This window comes from Bufo bufo, chromosome 10, assembly GCF_905171765.1.
Source record: "Bufo bufo chromosome 10, aBufBuf1.1, whole genome shotgun sequence".
NCBI classification, from domain to species: domain Eukaryota; kingdom Metazoa; phylum Chordata; class Amphibia; order Anura; family Bufonidae; genus Bufo; species Bufo bufo.
Window position 1 is genome coordinate 79,906,415 of NC_053398.1, and position 21,310 is coordinate 79,927,724.

The 21,310-nt window shown below is 44.7% G+C and overlaps 1 protein-coding gene across 1 annotated transcript in view; it reads left to right on the forward strand.

The window, feature by feature from the left end:
• Positions 1-21,310, forward strand: part of MUS81 (MUS81 structure-specific endonuclease subunit) — a 499,563-nt gene that overhangs the window by 375,791 nt on the left and 102,462 nt on the right. Inside the window, exon 10 of the mRNA XM_040410299.1 lies at positions 1,193-1,320. Within this exon, the coding sequence (XP_040266233.1) occupies positions 1,193-1,320 (128 nt within the window). The remainder of the gene's footprint in view (positions 1-1,192; positions 1,321-21,310) is intronic.

The window sequence follows — 21,310 nt, forward strand, 5'->3', positions numbered from 1 at the left end:
CTTTCAGGTGCTGGCTGTATTATACAGCAGGCATCTGGCTCTAATTGCTGTGATCAGCGATAACTCCTTTTCCAGCAGTTTAATAGCGACCGCAGCATCTGAGTGAGTCAGAAGAAAGGGAAATGCCTTTGTCCTCAGAACGGCACCCCACAATCACAGTCCAATAAAGTTTTAAAAAATATAAAAATATATATATATAAATATTAAACATTCAAAAACTCCTCATTCAGCTATGTTGACAAAAAAAGTTATAACTTTTGAAATAAGCTAAAAAAAAAAACAGATAGCCTTATGTTCCAAAATAGGCTGCGTCCTCAAGTGGAATCTATTACCACGATTATCTGCAATAATAAATGAGTTAAGGAATCCAGATTATTTTTTTATCTACCTTCTGCCCCCCATTTCCTCTGGCAGTTGTGACTCATGTCCGGCTTATTTCTCATCCTAATGTGCTTGTTACAATGCATAACCTCCATCCTCCTCTTATCAGCCATGGACCTACAGACCCTATTAGAGGCATGTATCGGGTGTATTGGAGCCTTAAACCATTTCTGTGTTGCTGGGGGCTTCACTCAATAAACATTTTGTAGACTGTCTTTACTGTCTGCCTGATCAGGTAGATGTGTTGAGGCCATCTCCTCGGATATTTTATTGGATTACAAATAAGGCCTCTTTCACACGACCGTATGGCTTTTTCAGTGTTTTGCGGTCCATTTTTCACGGATCCATTGTTCAGTTTTTTTTGTTTCCGTTGTGTTTCCATTTATGTTCCATTTTTCTGTTCCATTTTTCCGTATGGCATATACAGTATACAGTAATCACATAGAAAAAATTGGGCTGGGCATAACATTTTTAATAGAAGGTTCCGCAAAAACGGAACGGATATGGAAGACATACTGATGCATTTCCGTATGTGTTCCGTTTTTTTTTGCAGACCCATTGACTTTAATAGAGCCACGGAACCTGATTTGCGGGCAATAATAGGACATGTTATATCTTTCAACGGAACGGAAAAATGGAAATACAGAAGCGGAATGCATACGGAGTACATTAGTTTTTGGACTCCTTATGTACAGTACTACTCGTGCATTACTGCAGACAATAGTCCAGAATCATGATAACCCATTAAAGAGAATCTGTCAACTTGTAGTAATTGTTTACAGCAAAATGGGTTTCCCCTCAACTTTTTCAGGGGTGCATCACATAGAAAACAGGAATTGGTTTCAGAACTTAAAAGAAACGGAGTCAATTTTGATGTACGCAAACTACACATTGGAGACTTTCTGTGGATAGCACAAGAGAAAGTGCAACCAGTGCCAGGTAAGTGAAGAACTGCTGCTGAAATAAAAATATCTATATTATAAAAATCAATGTCTGTCTGTCCATCTGTCCTCTATAGGCATCCAGACACCTGAACCATTGGACACCAAATTTGGCACATAGGTACATCGGGTGTCTAGGAATGTTTTCGTAAAGGTCTCAGTTCCCTAGGATGTACCGATGTTGAGAGATTCCCAAAAAATGTATTAGCCAATAAGAGCTTGCAGGTCCTTCACTTATATCCTAACTGACATACACATGACCCGTATTAGCCAATAAAAGTTCGCAGGTCCTCAGTTGCCATAACAACTCAGCTATTTTTCTTTACTGTTACAGGTCACTGTTAAGGGGGACAGGGCGCTGTGGAGGTCACTGTTAACTGGAGGTCATGGTTAGGGGGGCAGGGTGCTGTGTTCAGGGGGATGGTGTTGTGAAGGCCACTGTTAAGAAGGCGTGGTGCTGTGGAGGTCACTTTTAAGGGGGTGAGTTCTGGAGGTCACTGGCAAGGGGACAGGGCACTGTGGAGGTCACTGGCAAGGGGACAGGGCACTGTGGAGGTCACAGTTAAGGGGACAGGGTGCTGTGAAAGTCACTGTTAAGGGGGTGGGATGCTGTGGAGGTCACAGTTAAGTGGGTGGGGAGCAGTGGAGGCCACTGTTAAGGGGGGAGGCGTTGTGGAGATCACTGTTAAGGGGGTGAGTTGCTCTGGAGGGTCCTGTTAAGGGGGGCAGGGCAATGTTGAGGTCACAAAGGGGCGGGGTGCTTAGGAGGTCACATTGTTATGGGGGACTGTTAATAAAATACACAGTATGTAACTGCCCGGTTATATAAGTCCATTAGCGATTTCACCATAAAAATGAGGGCATGGATTGACCTCTAGGGTACCCTTGGACCAAATCAAATATATACATAAACAGACCAACACTTCATATTCTGGCGGCACCGGGTTACTTTTTTAGTACACTGCTCAAAAAAATAAAGGGAACACTTAAACAACACAATGTAACTCCAAGTCAATCACACTTCTGTGAAATCAAACTGTCCACTTAGGAAGCAACACTGAGTGACAATCAATTTCACATGCTGTTGTGCAAATGGGATAGATAACAGGTGGAAATTATAGGCAATTAGCAAGACACCCCCAAAAAAAGAAGTGGTTCTGCAGGTGGTGACCACAGACCAGTTCTCAGTTCCTATGCTTCCTGGCTGATGTTTTGGTCACTTTTGAATGCTGGCGGTGCTTTCACTCTAGTGGTAGCATGAGACGGAGTCTACAACCCACACAAGTGGCTCAGGTAGTGCAGCTTATCCAGGATGGCACATCAATGCGAGCTGTGGCAAGAAGGTTTGCTGTGTCTGTCAGCATAGTGTCCAGAGCATGGAGGTGCTACCAGGAGACAGGCCAGTACATCAGAAGACGTGGAGGAGGCCGTAGGAGGGCAACAACCCAGCAGCAGGACCGCTACCTCCGCCTTTGTGCAAGGAGGAACAGGAGGAGCACTGCCAGAGCCCTGCAAAATGACCTCCAGCAGGCCACAAATGTGCATGTGTCTGCTCAAACGGTCAGAAACAGACTCCATGAGGGTGATATGAGGGCCCGACGTCCACAGATGGGGGGTTGTGCTTACAGCCCAACACCGTGCAGGATGTTTGGCATTTGCCAGAGAACACCAAGATTGGCAAATTCGCCACTGGCGCCCTGTGCTCTTCACAGATGAAAGCAGGTTCACACTGAGCACATGTGACAGACGTGACAGAGTCTGGAGACGCCGTGGAGAACGTTCTGCTGCCTGCAACATCCTCCAGCATGACCGGTTTAGCATTGGGTCAATAATGGTGTGGGGTGGCATTTCTTTGGAGGGCCGCACAGCCCTCCATGTGCTCGCCAGAGGTAGCCTGACTGCCATTAGGTACCGAGATGAGATCCTCAGACCCCTTGTGAGACCATATGCTGGTGCGGTTGGCCCTGGGTTCCTCCTAATGCAAGACAATGCTAGACCTCAAGTGGCTGAAGTGTGTCAGCAGTTCCTGCAAGATGAAGGCATTGATGCTATGGACTGGCCCGCCCGTTCCCCAGACCTGAATCCAATTGAGCACATCTGGGACATCATGTCTTGCTCTATCCACCAACGTCACGTTGCACCACAGACTGTCCAGGAGTTGGCAGATGCTTTAGTCCAGGTCTGGGAGGAGATCCCTCAGGAGACCGTCTGCCACCTCATCAGGAGCATGCACAGGCGTTGTAGGGAGGTCATACAGGCACGTGGAGGCCACACACACTACTGATCCTCATTTTGACTTGTTTTAAGGACATTACATCAAAGTTGGTTCAGCCTGTAGTGTGTTTTTCCACTTTAATTTTGAGTGTGACTCCAAATCCAGACCTCCATGGGTTGAAAAATTTGATTTTTATTTTTGTGTGATTTTGTTGTCAGCACATTCAACTATGTAAAGAACAAAGTATTTCAGAAGAATATTTAATTAACTCAGATCTAGTATGTGTTATTTTTGTGTTCCTCTTATTTTTTTGAGCAGTGTATATAAATATGTATATGTGTAGTGTGCTTTATTCACCCGAGTAGTGACGTTTCAGTCTTCTTACTGGGACTATTATCAAGCAAGTGAATACATACAAATGTCAAATATAGTATAGTATAGTAAGATACATAGTTTGTGCAAATAGTGAATAAACATACATTATATCAAGGATATAATTGTGTTTTCCAAGTTACAGTGCAAGCATGCATATACTTGTGATAGTAATACATAATATCAATTACACATTTTAAACAGAGTCAATTATACATGTGTTCATGATCATCTGAGGAATTGTGATTGCCCATAGCAACATAGGGTAGCTTACCTGCAAACAGGCAAAAAGCTATAGGGGGTCATTTACTATTCTGAAATACGCTTAAAGCTACTTTCACACTAGCTTTTTTGCTGGATCCGGCAGGGCTCAGCAAAAAACGCTTCCGTTACTGATAATACAACCGTCTGTATCCGTTACGAACGGATCTGGTTGTATTATCTTTAACATAGCCAAGTCAATTGTGGACTGATCCGTTTTCTATTGTGTCAGATAGTGTCAGAGTTAAATGGATCCGTCCCCAATGACTTGCATTTTGGGTCATGACGGATACCTTTTGCTCCGCATCATATGACGGAAAGAAAGCTGCGGTTTACTCTCAGGTATGGGAACGCAACCAGACGGAACAGAATGCTTTTTGGAGCATTCCATTCTGTTCAGTTACGTTTTTTCCCTCTTGACAATGAATGGGGACAAAACGGAAGCGTTTTTTCCCGGTATTGAGACCCTATGACTGATCTCAATACTGGAAAATAGAAACGCTAGTGTGAAAGTAGCCTTAATTAGGAGAATCTCAGGCGCAGATGGTACTCGCCTTTTCCATACAGCAAATTGAGACATTAGTGAAGCGGCAGTAAACCATTAAATCAAATAAACATTTCTAGGGACTAGTCACGTCCGATCGCAAGGTGGCACGGTAGTGGTCATGGATACATCCATGTATCTTGAAGACGCACATAAACAATTGTCTGATACCTTAGTATATATGAAACTGCCTGGTGATCCTAGGTTTGACATTGACCGTAGAATCAAGAGTCTTAATGACAAATTTGCTACTGGATTGATAGATGACAAAATCCATGATTTTTTTTTTTAATACAACATCCTAATACGCCTATATTATATGTACTACCTAAGATCCACAAAACCACTGATTATGTCTAGCAGGGGTGCCATCTTGAGTAATGTATCGATTTTTTTGGACTGTATACTACTACAGTACGCAGTAAATGCTATCTCCTACATACAAGACACCACAGACTTTCTGAATAAGCTCACGTACATACAGATACGAGAGAGGTCTATTTTTGCCTCATTCGATATTGTTAGTCTCTACACATCTATTAAACATGATATAGGACTGAAAAATGTATTAGAGACATCTGACTATAACTATGAATGCTGTGATTTCATATTATCTCTATTACATATGGTATTAACATGCAACTACTTTCTCTTTGGTGATGAATATTTTATGCAGATTGCGGGGGGGGGGGGGATTTTGAGCAAATCTGACGTGTCACTTTATGTGGTAATAAATAGTTCACTATATCAATTGTAACTTGAGTGGGCGACAATGGGAGAATGACTTTTAACAGTTGACTTGACTGTCGCTAAAATATAACTTTTATTATGACATTAAAATGTGGGCAATTCAACTAACGTACATAAATGTTAGAACTATGAGCCGTCCTAAATCACAACAGCACTAGGTCTGAGAATTGTGTCATGTACTCAGACCAGACACTAGGACTGTGTACACACACAGGGAGCAGATTGTGTGTCAGCAGGGCGGCATGTTGTGTATATCTAGTGATAAACGCTTACTTAGACCCCCACACACGGTGCCCCAGCACACTACTAATTAGCAGGGCTACACACTATCACTGAGCCCTGAACTGCTACCCTAGGTGCACCTGCTCATACAGGCTGGCTACAATGTACTTTTGATTTCTATCATTAGGATATTGGTTCTATATCACTCGAGGTATCTGACCCTATTCTGCTCGACGCGTTTCTTAGTTGCAGTGTTATGCAACTTATTCATGAGGAGCGCAGAGTGGTATTTAGAAACAAAACAGACAAACATATAGCGCTGCACGCTCTCATACAGTACATAGTGTGCAGCCTTGTAGCCTGCAGCACTGGGAGGGCCGTAGCACGGCCACTCAGTGCAGCTCCTAAAGAAGAGAAAGCCACACCCCCTGGGCCGAACAGAGCAACGCGGGAGCCAAGTAGTCAGGGACACTTCCGCGAACCGGCGCGCCCCTGCCCCGCCTCATAACGCTGGAAGGAGCGCAGGAGGTAAGTATAGTGTATGGAGTGAATAGAAGCGATTATCCTTGCGCCAGGACATAATATCGCTCAGGAATATGACTGATGGAAACCCAAACAAGAGGTAGATCGCCTGAAAAGACAATCTTAGACAAAATGGAGCATGCGATTGTCAGTAACATATAAGGGATACAGGAATATCACAACTCAGCGCTCCCTATGGTCACAGAACGTGATACTGAGACCGAGTTGTCAACCAGATGATGTGTATAAATAGGGACTATCTGCAGGGATAAAACCAATAGCGCCACAAAATATTAACGCAAACAAGAACAGACACTAAAGTACCATATATAATGTGTGGGCACACACCAGGATATGCCTATAAAGCATGTTATTCAAATGACAGCTTTATCATCACCAAAGTGGCACTAAAGAAGGAGATCCCAATACCCCGGTAATGTCAGTGGATATAGGGGGTAGCATGTTCTAGGAGAGCAGCATATAAGGAAGAGGGCATATCCAGACCGCAGATGGATACTGTATGGCTCGTCAGATACGTGGGATACTGTATAGCTACTGTATAGCTAATAGTATCTATCACTGAATGAAACTAGTATATGAAATAAATTTGTTCAGACCAAAAGGTTTGTTGGTCTGCAACGTGAACGTCTATTGGGCCTCTTTGCGGAGGAGGAGGTTGTTCACATCACCCCCTCGCGCAAATGTTCTGACATGCTCTATTCCCTGAAATTTTATACAGTCGGTCATGCCGGGATGGTTTTTCAGCATGTGCTGGGCAATTGGGGTATCGGCTTGGTTCACAATATCCTGCAGGTGTTTCCTGATACGAGGCCTAAACTCACATTTTGTTTTGCCCACATATTGCAGGTTACATACACAGGTTGCCACATACACAGCACCAACAGTTCTACAATTAATGAATGACCGAATCATGTATCTCATTTTGGTGGTAGTGCTCTCAACTACCTTCCCCTTCTTGATAGCCTTACATGCCACACACCCACTGCAATTATGTGTACCCTGTGGTCTCTTAGGTAACCAGGTGTCTGGTGCCAGGGTGGAAATGGCACTATGTACCAATTTGTCCCTGAGGTACTCCATTTCGTCAAAACGTGATTAATGGATAGTCCCCCATGAGGTGTCCCACTACAGGGTCTGACTTCAGGAGGCCCCAGCTATCCTTAAGAACCTCTCGTACCTCATTATGCGCTACATCGAATGTCCCTATAATTCTCATCTTAGGGTCATCAGTGGTGTTGGCTTTAGGATGTAGGAGGCTTTCTCTATCACAGGCAACCGCATGATGATATGCCTTCCTGAGTGGTTCTGCTGGGTAGCACCTCTGACTGAACCTGACCTTTAATTCGTCCGCAGTAACCCTAAAGTCCGCCCACTCCGCGCAATTATGTCTAGCTCTCAAGTATTGTCCTTTGGGAATGCCACGCTTCAGCGGGAGTGGATGACTACTCTCCCATTTGAGTAGCGTGTCGGTGGCTGTGGGTTTTCTGAACATGCTGGTTTTGATTTTCCTGTCCGAACCGATGTGAATAGAGAGATCCAGGAACGTCTGTTTGGTGTCGTGAGTTTCACTTGTAAAAAGCAGGCCCAGATCATTACAGTTGTGGGTAGACACAAATTCTTTAAAGGCAGAGACAGTGTCATCCCAAAGGATGAATGAGGTCCATCAACTCATCCTCTCTCCAAAAACATGATGAAGTAGGTAACTCCTGTTCTGAAAATACCTCCCGTGGGTTACCTAACCATTTCAGAGCTGATGTCACTGGATAGAAAACCTGCCATCACTCATTAAGGTTAACAAAGATGAATGAATAGTTCACTATATCAATTGTATCTAGAGTGGGCGAGAATGGCACACTGAGGATTTTCAAATAATTAATTTATCTAATAGTTCCTTTACTGTGACTGAGATGGAACTCCTCCGTAAAGGACTGTCTTTTGTCCCAGTGTGTAAATATAACCCATTCAGCTGGGTGAAGGATATTAATATTTTCATTAGAAAATGAAAATGGAGGAAATTCTTCCTCGCGTACGATCGAGATCAATACCGAAGGTTAAGCATAGAGGAGGAAGAATTGGATGAGTTGTGTCTCCTAGCAGATTTGTGGGAAGAAGGTCAGAGGCCGATAGGCACTGGTCTCTTCACCCACCTGAGACCTCTAAGAAGAACCCACCAGCCAGTGAATACTCACCCCTCGATACTTTCCTCATGATCACAACAGAAAAAACTTAGGGCATTATATGTTCATGGACAGGGATCAAATAACCTTACTCCAGCTGAATCAGAAGCCCTGAAACTACAGGGTGGGCCATTTATATGCATACACCTTAATAAAATGGGAATGGTTGGTGATATTAACTTCCTGTTTGTGGCACATTAGTATATGTGAGGTGGGAAACTTTTCAAGATGGGTGGTGACCATGGTGGCCATTTTGAAGTCGGCCATTTTGAATCCAACTTTTGTTTTTTCAATAGGAAGAGGGTCATGTGACACATCAAACTTATTGGGAATTTCACAGGAAAAACAATGGTGTGCTTGGTTTTAACGTAACTTTATTCTTTCATGAGTTATTTACAAGTTTCTGACCACTTATAAAATGTGTTCAATGTGCTGCCCATTGTGTTGGATTGTCAATGCAACCCTCTTCCCCCACTCTTCACACACTGATAGCAACACCGCAGGAGAAATGCTAGCACAGGCTTCCAGTATCCGTAGTTTCAGGTGCTGCACATCTCGTATCTTCACAGCATAGACAATTGCCTTCAGATGACCCCAAAGATAAAAGTCTAAGGGGGTCAGATTGGGAGAACTTGGGGGCCATTCAACTGGCCCACGACGACCAATCCACTTTCCAGGAAACTGTTCATCTAGGAATGCTCGGACCTGACACCCATAATGTGGTGGTGCACCATCTTGCTGGAAAAACTCAGGGAACGTGCCAGCTTCAGTGCATAAAGAGGGAAACACATCATCATGTAGCAATTTCGCATATCCAGTGGCCTTGAGGTTTCCATTGATGAAAAATGGCCCCACTATCTTCGTACCCCATATACCACACCATACCATAAATTTTTTTGTTCCAACAGTCTTGGAGGGATCTATCCAATGTGGGTTAGTGTCAGACCAATAGCGGTGGTTTTGTTTGTTAACTTCACCATTCACATAAAAGTTTGCCTCATCACTGAACAAAATCTTCTGCGTAAACTGAGGGTCCTGTTCCAATTTTTGTTTTGCCCATTCTGCAAATTCTGCGCGCCGATCTGGGTCATCCTCGTTGAGATGCTGCAGTAGCTGGAGTTTGTAAGGGTGCCATTTGTGAGTAGCTAATATCCGCCGAAGGGATGTTCGACTAATGCGGCGAGTGCTACGCTGTGGGCTCTTGCTGAATGAAGCTAGGACAGCCACTGATGTTTCTTCATTAGAGACAGATTTCAGGCGTCCACATTTTGGCAAATCCAAGACTGAACCAGTTTCACGAAACTTAGCAAGCAGTTTGCTAACTGTAGCATGGGAGATGAGTGGTCTCGCAGGGTGTCTTGCATTGAAATCTGCTGCAATGACCCGGTTACTGCGTTCACCAGACATCAACACAATTTCTATCCGCTCCTCACGTGTTAACCTCGGCGACATGTCAATGGCTGTAAACAAAGAGAAACTTGTAAATAACTCATGAAAGAATAAAGTTACGTTAAAACCAAGCACACCATTGTTTTTCGTGTGAAATTCCCAATAAGTTTGATGTCACATGACCCTCTTCCTACTGAAAAAACTAAAGTTGGATTCAAAATGCCCGACTTCAAAATGGCCGCCATGGTCACCACCCATCTTGAAAAGTTTCCCCCCTCACATATACTAATGTGCCACAAACAGGAAGTTAATATCACCAACCATTTCCATTTTATTAAGGTGTATCCATATAAATGGCCCACCCTGTACTACAAAATGATAAGCAGACTATAATAAAACCCTCGGACAAAGGAGGGAATGTGGTGGTTCTTGATAGGGAAGCATATAGGGAAATATGCCTACGGATTCTAAATGACAGGTCATGTTGTGCCAAACTGGACTCGAACCTGACTGGCAGCCTCACATGACCCCCTCGCGCAGATGTTCTAACATGCTCTATTTCCTGCCTTTTCCACCCCGGCATCGTTACACCTGGTTACCTAAGAGTCCATTCACACGTCCGTAAAATGGGTCCGCATGTGTTTCACAATTTTGCGGAACAGGTGCGGACCCATTCATTTTCAATGGGGCCGGAATGTGCTATCCGCATTTGCGGATCCGCACTTCTGTTCCGCAAAGAAATAGAACATGTCCTATTTGCAGACCAAAAAAGGCATTTTGTATGAGAGTGCCGGCGATGTGCGGTCCGCAAAATGCGGAATGCATATTGCCGGTGTCCGTGTTTTGCGGATCCGCAAAACACATACAGACGTGTGAATGGACCCTAAGAGACCACCGGATACACATAATTGCAGTGGGTGTGTGGCATGTAAGGCTATCAAGAAGGGGAAGGTAGTTGAGAGCACTACCACCAAAATGAGATACATGATTCGGTCATTCATTAATTGTAGAACTGTTGGTGTTGTGTATGTGGCAACCTGCGTATGTAACCTGCAATATATGGGCAAAACGAAGTTTAGGCCTCGTATCGGGGAACATCTGCGGGATATTGTGAACCAAGCCGATACCCAATTGCCCAGCACATTTTGAAATACCATCCCGGCATGACCGACTGTATCATATTTCAGGAAATAGAGCATGTCAGAACATTTGCGCGAGGGGGTGATGTGAACAACCTCCTCCTCCGCAAAGAGGCCCAATGGACGTTTACGTTGCAGACCAACAAACCTTTTGGTCTGAACGAATTTATTTCATATACTAGTTTTATTCAGTGATAGATACTATTATCTATACAGTATCCTACGTGCCATACAGTATCCATCTGCGGTCTGAATATGCCTTCTTCCTTATATGCTGCTGTCTTAAAGCAAGCTACCCCCTATATCCACTGACATTACCGGGGTATTGGGATCTCCTTCTTTAGTGCCACTTTGGTGATGATAAAGCTGTCATTTTAATAACATGCTTTACAGGCATATCCTGGTGTGTGCCCACACATTATATATGGTACTTTAGTGTCTGTTCTTGTTTGCGTTAATATTTTGTGGCGCTATTGGTTTTATCCCTGCAGATAGTCCCTATTTATACACATCATCTGGTTGACAACTCGGTCTCAGTGTCACGTTCTGTGACCATAGGGAGCGCTGAGTTGTGATATTCCTGTATCCCTTGTATATTACTGACAATCACATGCTCCATTTTGTGCAAGATTGTCTGTTCAGGCGATCTACCTCTTGTTTGGGTTTCCATCCGTCATATTCCTGAGCGATATTATGTCCTGGCGCAAGGATAATCGCTTCTATTCACTCCATACACTATACTTACCTCCTGCGCTCCTTCCAGCGTTATGAGGCGGGGCAGGGGCGCGCCGGTTCGCGGAAGTGTCCCTGACTACTTGGCTCCCGCGTTGCTCTGTTCGGCCCAGGGGGTGTGGCTTTCTCTTCTTTAGGAGCTGCACTGAGTGGCCGTGCTACGGCCCTCCCAGTGCTGCAGGCTACAAGGCTGCACACTATGTACTGTATGAGAGCGTGCAGCGCTATATGTTTGTCTGTTTTGTTTCTAAATACCACTCTGCGCTCCTCATGAATAAGTTGCATAACACTGCAACTAAGAAACGCGTCGAGCAGAATAGGGTCAGATACCTCGAGTGATATAGAAACCAATATCCTAATGATAGAAATCAAAAGTACATTGTAGCCAGCCTGTATGAGCAGGTGCACCTAGGGTAGCAGTTCAGGGCTCAGTGATAGTGTGTAGCCCTGCTAATTAGTAGTGTGCTGGGGCACCGTGTGTGGGGGTCTAAGGGCTCTTTCACACCTGCGTTATTGTCTTCCGGCATAGAGTTCCGTCGTCGGGGCTCTATGCCGGAAGAATCCTGATCAGGATTATCCTAATGCATTCTGAATGGAGAGTAATCCGTTCAGGATGCATCAGGATGTCTTCAGTTCCGGTACGGAACGTTTGTTGGCCGGAGAAAATACCGCAGCATGCTGCGCTTTTTGCTCCGGCCAAAAATCCGGAACACTTGCCGCAAGGCCGGATCCGGAATTAATGCCCATTGGAAGGCATTGATCCGGATCCGGCCTTAAGCTAAACGTCGTTTCGGCGCATTGCCGGAGCCGACATTTAGCTTTTTCAGAGTGGTTACCATGGCTGCCGGGACGCTAAAGTCCTGACAGCCATGGTAAGTGTAGCGGGGAGCGGGGGAGCAGTGTACTTACCGTCCGTGCGGCTCCCCGGGCGCTCCAGAGTGACGTCAGGGCGCCCCAAGCGCATGGATCACGTGATCGCATGGATCACGTCATCCATGCGCATGGGGCGCTCTGACGTCATTCTGGAGCGCCCCGGGAGCCGCACGGACTGTAAGTATACCGCTCCCCCGCTCCCCGCTCCTACTATGGCAACCAGGACTTTAATAGCGTCCTGGGTGCCATAGTAACACTGAAAGCATTTGGAAGACGGTTCCGTCTTCAAATGCTTTCAGTACACTTGCGTTTTTCCGGATCCGGAGTGTAATTCCGGCAAGTGGAGTACACGCCGGATCCGGACAACGCAAGTGTGAAAGAGGCCTAAGTAAGCATTTATCACTAGATATACACAACCTGCCGCCCTGCTGACACACAATGTGCTCCCTGTGTGTGTACACAGTCCTAATATCTGGTCTGAGTACATGACACAATTCTCAGACCTAGTGCTGTTGTGATTTAGGACGGCTCATAGTTCTAACATTTATGTACGTTAGTTGAATTGCCCACATTTTGATGTCATAATAAAAGTTATATTTTATGTGGTAATAACTTTAAAACGCTTTTACTTATTCAGGCCATTCTGAGATTGTTTTCTCATCACATATTGTACTTCATGACAGTGGTAAAATTGAGCCAAAATATTTCATTTTTATTTATAAAAAAAATACCAAATTTACAAAAAATTTGCAAATTTCCAAATCTCAATTTCTCTACTTTTATAATACATAGTAATACCTACAAAAATGGTTATTACTTTACATTCCCAATATGTCTAATTCATGTTTGGATCGTATTGAAAATGACATATTTTATTTTTTGGGGACATTAGAAGGCTTGGAAGTTTAGAAGCAAATCTTAAAATCTTTAAGAAAATTTCCAAAACCCAATTTTTTCATGACCAGTTCAGTTATGAAGTCACTTTCTGGGGCTTCCATCTTAGAAACCACCCATAAATCACCCCATTTTAGAAACTACACTCCTCAAGCTATTCAAAACTGATTTTACAAACTTTAACCCTTTAGGTGCCCCACAAGAATTAACCCCTTCCGGACACAGCCTTATTTAACCTTAGGACCAGGCAATTTTTTGCAAATCTGACCAGTGTCACTTTAAGTGCTGATAACTTTAAAACGCTTTGACTTATCCAGGCTGTTCTGAGATTATTTTTTTCGGCACATATTGTACTTCATGACACTGGTAAAATGAAGTCAAAAAAATTATTTTTTTTGCATTTAAAAAATACCAAATTTACCAAAAATTTGGAAAAATTAGCAAATTTCAAAGTTTCAGTTTCTCTACTTCTGTAATACATAGTAATACCCCCAAAAATTGTGATGACTTTACATTCCCCATATGTCTACTTCATGTTTGAATTATTTTGGGAATGATATTTTATTTTTTGGAGATGTTACAAGGCTTAGAAGTTTAGAAGCAAATCTTGAAATTTTTTAGAAATTTACAAAAACCAAATTTTTAGGGACCACTACAGGTCTGAAGTAACTTTGCGAGGCTTACATAATAGAAACCACCCCAAAATGACCCCATTCTATGAACTACACCCCTCAAGGTATTCAAAACTGATTTTATAAACTTTGTTAACCCTTTAGGTGTTGCACAAGAGTTATTGGCAAATGGGGATGAAATTTGAGAATTTCATTTTTTTGTCTAATTTTCCATTTTAACCCATTTTTTCCACTAACAAAGCAAGGGTTAACAGCCAAACAAGACTGTATCTTTATTGCCCTGACTCTGCCGTTTACAGAAACACCCCATATGTGGCTGTAAACTACTGTACGGCAACACAGCGGGGCGTAGAGTGAAAGGTGCGCCGTTTGGTTTTTGGAAGGCAGATTTTGCTGGACTGGTTTATTTACACCATGTCCCATTTGAAGCCCTCCTGATGCACCCCTAGAGTAGAAACTCCATAAAAGTGACCCCATCTAAGAAACTACACCCCTCAAGGTATTCAAAATTGATTTTACAAACTTTGTTAACCCTTTAGGTGTTGCACAAGATTTAATGGAAAATAGATACAATTTCAAAATTTTGGCAGATTTTCCATTTTAATATTTTTTTTCCAGTTACAAAGCAAGGGTTAACAGCCAAACAAAACTCATTATTTATGGCCCTGATTCTGTAGTTTACAGAAACACCCCATATGTGGTCGTAAACTGCTGTACGGGCACACGGCAGGGCGCAGAAGGAAAGGAATGCCGTACGGTTTTTGGAAGGCAGATTTTGCTGGACTGGTTTTTTTGACACCATGTCCCATTTGAAGCCCCGCTGATGCACCCCTAGAGAAGAAACTTCAAAAAAGTGACCCCATTTTAGAAACAATGGGATAGGGTGTCAGTTTTGTTTGTACTAGTTTAGGGTACATATGATTTTTGGTTGCTCTATATTACACTTTTTGTGCGGCAAGGTAACAAGAAATAGCTTTTTTGGCACTTTTTTTTTTGTTATTTACAACATTTATCTGACAGGTTAGATCATGTGGTAATTTTATAGAGCAGGTTGTCACGGACGCGGCGATACCTAATATGTATACAATTTTTTTTATTTATGTAAGTTTTACACAATGATTTCATTTTTAAAACAAAAAAAATGTTTTAGTGTCTCCATAGTCTAAGGCTGCACACGACCGTTTTTTTTTGCAGGCCGCAAAAACGGGTTCCGTTTTTCCGTGAACCGTGATCGTTTTTTCGTCCGTGGGTCTTCCTTGATTTTTGGAGGATCCACGGACATGAAAAAAAAGTCGTTTTGGTGTCCGCTTGGCCGTGCGGAGCCAAACGGATCCGTCCTGAATTACAATGCAAGTCAATGGGGACGGATCCGTTTGATGTTGACACGATATGGTGCAATTTCAAACGGATCCGTCCCCCATTGACTTTTAATGTAAAGTCAGGATTTAATATACCATAGGATCGGAGTTTTCTCCAATCCGATGTTATATTTTAACTTGAAGCGTCCCCATCACCATGGGAACGCCTCTATGTTAGAATATACCATCGGATTTGAGTTACATCGTGAAACTCAGATCCGACAGTATATTCTAACACAGAGGCGTTCCTATAGTGATGGGGAGGCTTCTAGTTAGAATATACTACGAACTGTGTACATGACTGCCCCCTGCTGCCTGGCAGCACCCGATCTTTTACAGGGGGCTGTGATCAGCACAATTAACCCTTCAGGTGCCGCACCTGAAGGGGTTAATTGTGTGTATCATAGCCCCTTGTAAGAGATCAGGGGCTGCCAGGCAGCAGGGGGCAGACCCCCCCTTCCTCCCCAGTTTGAATATCATTGGTGGCCAGTGTGCGCCCCCCCCCCCTCTATTGTAATATCATTGGTGGCCAGTGTACGGCCCCCCCCCCCCCCCCCCCGCCCGATCATTGGTGGCAGCGGAGATTCCGAACGGAGTCCCAGTTTAATTGCTCTGGGGCTCCGATCAGTAACCATGGCAACCAGGACGCTACTGCAGGCCTGGTTGCCATGGTTACTTAGCAATATTACAATATTAGAAGCATCATACTTACCTGCTGTGCTGTCTGTGACCGGCCGGGAGCTCCTCCTACTGGTAAGTGACAGACCATTAAGCAATGCGCCGCACAGACCTTTCACTTACCAGTAGGAGGAGCTCCTGGCCGGTCACAGACAGCGCAGCAGGTAAGTATGATGCTTCTAATATTGTAATATTGCTAAGTAACCATGGCAACCAGGCCTGCAGTAGCGTCCTGTTTGCCATGGTTACCGATCGTAGCCCCAGAGCGATTAAACTGGGACTCCGATCGGAATCTCCGCTGCCACCAATGATCGGGGGGGGGAGGGGAGGCCGCACACTGGCCTCCAATGATATTACAATAGAGGGAGGGGGGTGGCCGGGGGAGGCCGCACACTGGCCACCAATGATATTACAATAGGCCACCAATGATATTCAAACTGGGGAGGGAGGGGGGTCTGCCCCCTGCTGCCTGGCAGCCCCTGATCTCTTATAGGGGGCTATGATATGCACAATTAACCCCTCAGGTGCAGCACCTGAGGGGTTAATTGTGCGGATCACAGCCCCCTGTAAAAGATCGGGTGCTGCCAGGCAGCAGGGGGCAGTCATGTACACAGTTCGTAGTATATTCTAACTAGAAGCGTCCCCATCACTATGGGTACGCCTCTGTGTTAGAATATACTGTCGGATATGAGTTTTCACGAAGTGAAAACTCATCTCTGAAAAAGCTTTTATGCAGACGGATCTTCGGATCCGTCTGTATGAAAGTAACCTACGGCCACGGATCACGGACGCGGATGCCAATCTTGTGTGCATCCGTGTTCTTTCACGGACCCATTGACTTTTGACGGACAGGAAACACGGATCACGGATGCGGCTGCAAAACAGTGCATTTTCCGATTTTTCCACGGACCCATTGAAAGTCAATGGGTCTGCGAAAAAAAAACGGAAAACGGCACAACGGCCACGGATGCACACAACGGTCGTGTGCATGAGGCCTAAGAGCCATAGTTTTTTCAGTTTTTGGGCGATTATCTTAAGTAGGGTCTCATTTTTTGCGGGATGAGATGACGGTTTGATTGGCACTATTTTGGGGTGCATATGACTTTTTTATCGCTTGCTATTACACTTTTTGTGACGTAAGATGACAAAAAATTGCTTTTTTTACTCCATTTTTATTTTTATTTTTTTACGGTGGTCACCTGAGGGGTTAGGTCATGTGATATTTTTATAGAGCCGGCCGATACGGACGCGGCGATACCTAATATGTATACTTTTTTTTTATTTATGTAAGTTTTACACAATGATTTCATTTTTGAAACAAAAAAAATCATGTTTTAGTGTTTCCATAGTCTAAGAGCCATAGTTTTTTCAGTTTTTGGGCGATTATCTTGGGTAGGGTATGATTTTTGCGGGATGAGATGACAGATTGATTGTTACAATTTTGGCGTACATGCAACTTTTTTGATCACTTTTATTACCTTTTTTGGGGAGTAAGGTGGTCAAAATTTTAATTTCATCATAGTTTTTTATTTTTTATTTTTATGGCGTTCACCGTTCGGGTAAAGTAACATGACCATTTTATAGATCAGGTCGTTACGGACGTGGCGATACCAAACATGTGTAGGGAATTAAATTTTTTTCATTTTTAATAAGTGATAAATGTGTTTTTTGATTTTTTTTTCACTTTTTTTTGACCCAGACCCACTTGGTTCTTAAAGATCCAGTTAGTTCTGATGTCTGTATAATACAGTACAGTACAATATATAGTGTACTGTACTGTATTTTACTTTAGCACAGATCTGTTCAGCTCCATGGACAGCAGGATGCCTGAGAAGGCGTCCTGTTGCCATGGGAACCTTCCCCGTCTGCTCAGTTGTGGCCACAACTGCGCAGACGGGGAAGGGTAAGGATGGGGGCTCCCTCCCTCTGTCACCCCATCCTGTCGCGGGGCTGCAAAGGCACAGCAGCCCCGATGGGAGAGGGAGGGAGCTCCCGACTGTTAACCTCTACTCTTCCGTACCGCGGTCCGTACGGACCGCGGTATGGAAAGGGTTAAACGGCTGACATCGCATCACAGATGTCAGCCATTTATACCAGGGTGTCAGCAATGTGCTGACACCCTGGTATACCCACTGGACACCAACAATTATTCAAGGGGAGGCGGGCGGGGGATCGCGATCCCGCCTGCCGCACCGCCCGCCTCCCGCACCGCCTTCACACCCCCCCCTGCACCTCCCGCCGCCATAAAATCATTCGGGGGTGCGGGGGGGGTGAAACATATATATTTTAGGCATATTAAAGTTTCTGATCCCCGCGGTCCGATCAAAAACTGCAGAAAGCGCAGCAAACCGCTGGTCTGAATTGACCTGCGGTTTGTTGCGATCGCCGACATGGGGGGGTCAAGGGACCCCCCCGCGCATTTAGCCGAGGTGCCTGCTCAATGATTTGTGCAGGCACCTTGTTCCGATCACCGTCAGCCGGGCAGCAGTGATCGGAACAACACATGACGTACAGGTACGTCACGTGTCCTTAAGTACCAGGACATCATGACGTACCGGTACATCATGTGTCCTTAAGAGGTTAAAGGAAAATGAGAATGAAAATTCAAAATGTCACCTTTTTTTTGCAGATTTTAAATTTGAATCAATTTTTTTTCTGCAACACATCAAGGGTTAACAGCCAAACAAAACTCTAAATCTATTACCCTGAATCTGGAATTTACAGAAACACCCCATGTGTGCTCAAGAACTGATGTATGGGCGCACAGCAGGCTTCAGAGTGGAAGGAGCACCATATGGCTTTTGGAGAGCGGATTTAGCTGGAATGGTAATTGGGAGCTTTGTCACATATAAAGACACCCTGAGGTGGCCCTACAGTGGAAGCCCCCAAAAAGTGATCCCATTCCGGAAACTACATCCCTCAAGGAATATTTCAAGGTGTGTAGTGAGCACTTTTACCCATCCGGCGTTTTACAGAATTAGGGCTTGTTTATACAGTCGTTGTGTGCCAACCCGCATACAGGGGGGTCCCCAAAACACGGGCACCAGCCCGTGTGCACTCCGCATCACGTATGCAGACCCACTTGAATGGGTCCGCAATCACGGAGATGCGGAACAGAAGCTTGTATCGGAACCCCACGGAAGCACTACGGAGTGCTTCCGTGGTGTTACTGGCCGTGCCTCCTCACCGCAGAAAAATAGAACATGTTATATTTTTTGCGGTGTGGACAGATCACGGACCCATTCAAGTTGAATGGGTCTGGATCAGTTCCGGCCGCCGCACGGACGTTGCCCTTACATTGGAGACCGCAAATTGCTGTCCCCAATGCATGGAACGGCCGTGTGAACAAGCCCTTAGGAAACACTTGGCTGTGAAGAGGAAAAATAAAAATTCCAGAAAAAGTTGCTTTACAATCACATTTTTCACATTCACAAGGGGTAACAGGACAAAATGCACCCCACATTTTTTTACCCATTTCCCCCCGAATACGGTACCGCCCCATATATGCTCAAAAAATTATGTATGGGCGCACAGCAGGGCTCTAGAATCAAACAGCAAAATATGGATTTTACTGACCTGAATTGGCAGACATTGATTTTAGGTGCCATGTCGCATTTAAAAGATTCCTGAGGTCCCCAAAAAATTGAAAAACCCAAGAAGTGACCCAATTTTGGAAAGAGCACCCGTATTAACATTTTAATGGGTGGAAAGGGCACTTTTGACCTAACAGTTGTCTCACAGAAAAGAATATGTAGTGGTTGTTGGAAAGTGAATATGCAAACGAGGTGGACTAAATCAGATAGATAAAGTGGAAATATTACAGGGAGCATAAAGGATGAAATTAAATTAATACTCCATGGATGAGTGGTAGATTTTAAAACACTTCTGCATGCATAGGCCAGGTTTTTCAGGGCAGGTTTCGCTGTGATAAATTGTGTCTTTCCTTATCCCCCTTTTGGAACACACCCTGCATCTTTTTTGGGTCCTTCCCTTCCTTGCTGTCTGGGTGACTTGACCTGGAAAATGTTGCCCTGGTACGACACGAGCACCATGACTTCCAGAAGTACTGGAAACCTCCCTGGCCTCGGTTTAAAAAATTGGACCCTTGATAAACCACCTCTTGGAACTGAAGTAAAGTTCCTGCGTGGCCTGAAGATTGAAATGGCACGTACGCATTGCACATTGGCATCTGTACAATGTGTAAGGCCAGCTTTTTGTACCACACTTTCATTTTTTGTGTGGCACTGTAGGGCTTCAGAAGTTGATCTGAAAGATCCACCCCTCCCATGTGCCTGTTGTAGTCCAGTATACAAACTAGTTTGGGGGTAGTGGTTGTGGTACCTCATACAGGAGCAGGGGAGCTGGTGTTAGTGTGAATGGTGGTCAGGACAAGGACGTCCCTCTTGTCCTTGTACTTAACCATCAGCATGTTCTCATGAAGGAGAGCCCTACTTTCACCCATTCTCAGTGGTTGCCCTACCAGGGATCTAGGGAGGCCTCTGATTTTTGCGCACTGTGCCTCAAGCCACAGTACCTCTGGCAGTTAGGGACATTAATAGGGATATGCTGGTATAATAGTTATCCACATAAAGGTGGTAACCTGTCATGACCATGCTCATGGTCGTGACTCCCCCGCATGCAGTTGCCTGCGGTTTGGTCTGTTGTCAACCACATGGTGAGGACTGTTAGTATGTTTCCTCACATGTGGTTGCCGCTGGCAACATGATTGTATTCACAGTATAGCAGTCTGAGCTGTCGCTAGGCAGCTTGCTGTGAAGGGCATGCGGTAGCACCTGGCAACCTCTCTTTGTTTGTGTGCACTTTCCCTGTTTGTTGTGCACGAGGTTGTTGTATGTGTGTACTGTGAGACTTTCCTGCACTTGCGGTTGTCCGTGGCAACGTGTGGATTTGTGTACATGTGGTGGCAGTGTCTCGGCCTTCTGGCTGTTCCCTAGGACATGGTTGCCACGCATGTCGTTGCCGGCGGTAACAGCTCCAGTGTGTTTATTGTGTGTGTATTCCCCTTTAAGTGGTTTCACTTCCCTGGTTGGTGTTGGAAGGGTTAATTCCCTCTCCAGTGTGTGTCTGTGTGGGTGTGGCCACTTAGGGCTATAAAGTCTCTGTGGAGACCTGAAGCTGAGGGGTACTCCAGCCTTGTAGTAAGCTGGAGGCATCCTCCTGGTCTCTAATACCATCTGCCAGTGAGGGT